This window comes from Chinchilla lanigera, unplaced genomic scaffold, assembly GCF_000276665.1.
Source record: "Chinchilla lanigera isolate Chin_1 unplaced genomic scaffold, ChiLan1.0 scaffold00029, whole genome shotgun sequence".
Classification (NCBI taxonomy): domain Eukaryota; kingdom Metazoa; phylum Chordata; class Mammalia; order Rodentia; family Chinchillidae; genus Chinchilla; species Chinchilla lanigera.
This window is the reverse complement of record NW_004955430.1, coordinates 7239140-7243845: the sequence shown is the minus strand read 5'-3', so window position 1 is coordinate 7243845 and position 4706 is coordinate 7239140. Positions and strand designations below refer to the sequence as shown.

The window sequence follows — 4706 nt, the reverse complement described above, 5'->3', positions numbered from 1 at the left end:
TCTTTCTTTCTTTCTTCCTTGCTATGTAGTTTAGGCTGGCCTTGAACCCACTAGTCCAGGCTGGTCTTGAACTTGCAGCTATCCTCCTGCCTCAGCCTCCTGAGTGCTAAGATTATAGGCATGTGCCATCATTAGTTTTAAGAATACCCAGGATTTTTTAAAAAATTGAAGTAAATGAGTATTGAATATAGGTTGCATGATAATGAAAAGATTACAGATTTTCTGTGATAGTGGAAAGACTTGGAATCATTCCTCGCACCAATGTTTACTTCTATCACATAGTTTATTTTTCTCATCTGTAAAGTGGTGACAGTCATACCTATTGTGTAGGGGGGCTGTAAAGTTGGACTCATAAGTCAGTGACCTGTTAACTATGTATGTTATGCAGATGTGTTTTACTTCTTCCACACTATGTTTTATTTTGTTTACACAAATTTTGAATTTGCTATTGATATTTCTTTTTTATATTTCAAAATTAGATAACACACACACGCACCTTATTTTTTACTTTTCTTGAAAAAATGAGAAAGTTATGCCACATTGGACCTGCAGTAGTAAATGGAGCTAACATGCACTTTAGACAGGAAATGTGTTCTTTGGTTTGTTTACCCATTGCCCAAGCAACTTATATTTCAATTTCTTTTTTTCCTCTCTACTTAAAGGAATCTGAGTTTGTAACTTCTGTTATGATAACTAATATATATATATGTAACTAATATATATATATATATCACATATATATATCACGTAGCACAGTGCCTGACACATGATACTTAATCAATGTTAGCTGTTTTGTTTATTTGCCCAAAAGTAGTGTGAAAAGGTTACATACTTTAGAATAAGAAAGATCTGAATTTGAATCTAGCCTTTGCCATTAACTAATTCCGTAATTCTGGGAAAGTTACTTAATCTTCCTGAGCTCCAATTTCCTGTTGTGTCAATTGTGAAGAATACCTTCCTTGTAAGTATGATGTTATGATCACAGATAACATTTGGAAAGCATTTAACAGCCACGACTGACATACAACAGGTACCCAATAAATATTTTTAGGTAAATAAATCCCATTCTGTGATTGTCAGAGTGTTTATCAGCATTTTTGTATAAAGCATGCCACAAAAAAAGACAGGATGGTAAAGCATTAGAACTTAATCCTTTCTTGAGTCTTGACAGTCTTGCCAAGAGCAGTGACAATGGCATAGTTAATACAAAAATGACTAGGTTTAATGTAACCTTTAAAAATTTTTTTAACTTTTAAAACATTTTTATTGTACATGCTTGAAGTACATGATGATTACATTCATCATGAGGAGTTGCTACATGTGTGTTAACACATCTTAATTCATTTTATGCCCCCTTTCTCTCCCTTGTATTCCCCTGAACTCCATTTCTTGTAAAATTTTAAAATTTTTGTCGGTTGTGATTGTTTTTGGAAAATTCTTTTATTTCTGAAAAAATAGCTGTACCTCATAAACTCATTATATAAGAGCAGATGAAAAAGCCTCGTGTGTCCACTACTTAGTTCAATTCTTGCCTTTTTGAATTCTATGCTTGAGATAGAGGAAATGTGAGCCGCTCGGTTAAGTGCAGGGTCATTAAAGACCAATTTGCTTGCTTCATGGCTCAGTTTAGCTTCTGCTTAGACCACCTGGCTCTCCCACATTGCCTCTTCTGCTGAAATATCTCTGCCCAGAGGACATGGGTTCTGTTCTATCAAGAAATAATGTCCCCAGGAGGACCATTGGTCTTTTTGCATTGTTTACATTAATGCATCCCTCTTATATTTTTGATGATCAAGAATTAACTTCAAAGCTGTACATGATCTGACTTCTGCTCATCTTCCCGCATTTGTACTCGGATCTCTCCTTTGGATGCATACTGGTGTGCTTGCCGTTCCTAACATTTGCCAAGTTACTACTACCTTACCACCATTGCAAGTATAGTGTTAGGATCACAGATCACGCTTGAAAGCTCGTTTGGAGGTTCTAATAGGGAAGTACAGCTATTCATATACCCTTGATGGAGGAAAAGGTCCTCCTCTGTCTGGTTGGCCGTCCTCTTTGACTATGTGATGAGCAGCCAAGAGTGCAACTGCTTGGGGAGGGACATACATGGGGTGGTGAAGAAGAAAGGGGACACCCGCCTAGGCAGCCAGATCAGCCAAATCAACACTGGTGATCAGTGGGGTGACACATGTCACAGCCAGATCACCTTCATATCCCTACAGATAACATTTGGAAAGCATCCAACACCATGGCTGACAGGCCATAGGCACCAAATAAATGATTAAGCAAGTGTATTAGAAAGTGCTTAGCAGCATGCTTTGTACAAAAGCATACCATACAAAAAGATGTTGAGAATGGTAAAGTATTAGAACTTGCCTCTTTCTTAAGTCTTGAGCATACTGCTAAGAGCAATGACAATGGTATAATTAATACAAAAGTGGTTTTCTTGCCAGGTGTGGTGGCGCACGCCTGTAATCCCAGCATTTAGGAGGCTGAGGCAGGAGGTCATTGCAAGTTCAAGACCAATTTGGGCTACAAAGTGAGCTCAAGGCCAGCCTGAGTTACATAGTGAGACTCCATCTCAAAAAGACAAAAAAAAAAAAAATTGTGATTTTCCCCTGGAAGCTCTTTTTCTTATATTTGCATGCCTCACTTTTTCCTTTTCTCACCTTTGTTTATGTGCTGCCCAAGTGAATAGGTCTTTGCTCACCTTGGATAGCACTTGCCTGGAAAGACCTTCCCTAGCCAGTCTGTATGAAACAGTGACTCCTTCCCTATACTTTTCCCCCTTACTTTGCTGTTTTCCTTCACAGAACTTGCTAACCTGTGTATATTTATGCACTTCTGTCTCCTCATCGTGAATGTAAGCTTTATTAGGGTGAGGACTTTGTTTTGTTTGCTGGAATATCTGTAATGGTTAGAAATTTGCTTAACACATTGTAGGTAATTACTTATTTATTAAATAAATGAATAATTTCCCCCACATAATATAACTGAAATAATTCCATGAACTAAAATTTATTTTTAAAATTGTTGATCATGTTTATACTTTGATTTTGCACGAGTTTTTCCTCCTAGAATTTCTGATAATGGTATGACAATTATTTTAAGGCACAGGAATACTATTTTATTAAATGGATTGTGGAATTAAGAATATATGAATAATCATTTGATCTTTTTACTTGGTGTATTTTCATATTTCATGAGAGGTACTGATAATTCTTGTTTATACTAATAATTACAGTTAATGGCACATGAGAATATACTATATGTTAGAACTTTTGCATTCATTTTTGCATTATAATAATCTAGCAAGACATACATTAATACCTTCATTTTGTGCACCTGAACTTTAAGAGATTTGCATAAATTCACAAAGCTAATAAGTAGCAACTGAGGCAGGATTTAGATGTCCAATCCAAGATATGCTCTATCTGGATATTGTTTATCCAGACTGCTTATCTGGATGTTTGCACTGCTTATCTGGTTATTCAGTAAGGTCAAAGAGATCACTAGAAAAAATTTAATACCTGTAATTTCACATGAAAATGTTACCTTAATTTCATAGATTTTATCGATGTGTGATATATACTGGTTTATATCAGTTAAGCTTAAATATTATATATCTTAATGAACTAAGTAATTATTTTTAGGAAACATAGTTCCTATTGTATAATTGTAATAACACACTCAGTATAGTATTAATTACTGGGCCTGGGGATTTAGCTCAGCAGCACAGCACCTGCCTAGCCAGCGCAAGGTCATGAGTTTGATTCCTGGTACCTGAAAAAAAACCCAAACCAAAAAAAAAAGTATTAATTACTGTAAGTATAGTAAAACAGAATATTATGGTAGTATTTGCAGTGAATTTGAAGCCATTAAAGAGCGTGCGTTAAAAGTCCCTGAGACTACAGAAGAGATGATGGATCTGATATCTTATGTAGAAAAAGCTCGGACTGTAAGAATTCAAGAGTTAGCTTCAAGAATCCAGGTAAGAGACTTTTATTTAGATAATTTAAGTGTTTTACTCATTGTGAAATATAATGTACATATTGAGGGTATATAAAATGCACACAGTGTTTATTGAAATGACCACTCCCATGACTCTGCATTGCCACCTCCACAGTATATCAAGTGTCTGTATATGTGCAGATCTGTTTTGAGGAATTCTGTTTACCTCCATTGGCCTTTTTGCCTGTCCTTGTATTAAGACTATACTTAATTTAATTTCAGTAACTAAATGATAATAGCAGGTGGTACATGTATTCTTACCCTCTTTATCATTGAGTTTTTTTTTCTTGTTTTTAGTCCTTTAGTCCATTTTCTTATTTTATTTTATTTTATTTTTTATTTTAAAGAGAAAAAACGATGATACAAAATTTCAAAATAAGATAGTAGGAGAGTAACAATGGTTAGTACATTGCTTATTGTTATCTTCAAAATAAGTGCTCAGGGGCTGGGGATTTAGCTCAGCGGCACAGTGCCTGCCTGGCAAGCGCGAGGTCGTGAGTTTGATTCCTGGTACCAGAAAAAAAAAAAAAAAAAAATAAATGCAGACATGCATCCTGTCCAAAAAAATTAGCATCAAAGTCACATAATTGTTTTTAACAATGTAGAAGAAAATTTCAGAGACAAAAATGAAGCATTCTTTTTGTAAAAGCTTTTCTTTTATAGATTTAAAAAGCTATTTATAGCCTTTTAAA

At 35.1% G+C, this 4706-nt stretch overlaps 1 protein-coding gene across 4 annotated transcripts in view; it reads left to right on the top strand.

Moving 5' to 3' along the window:
* The window catches only part of Dnah12 (dynein, axonemal, heavy chain 12), a 233858-nt gene that overhangs the window by 29082 nt on the left and 200070 nt on the right, over positions 1-4706 (top strand). For all 4 annotated transcript variants that reach the window (XM_013515596.1, XM_013515597.1, XM_013515598.1 and 1 more), the window contains exon 13: positions 3859-3994. In XM_013515596.1, the coding sequence (XP_013371050.1) occupies positions 3859-3994 (136 nt within the window). The remainder of the gene's footprint in view (positions 1-3858; positions 3995-4706) is intronic.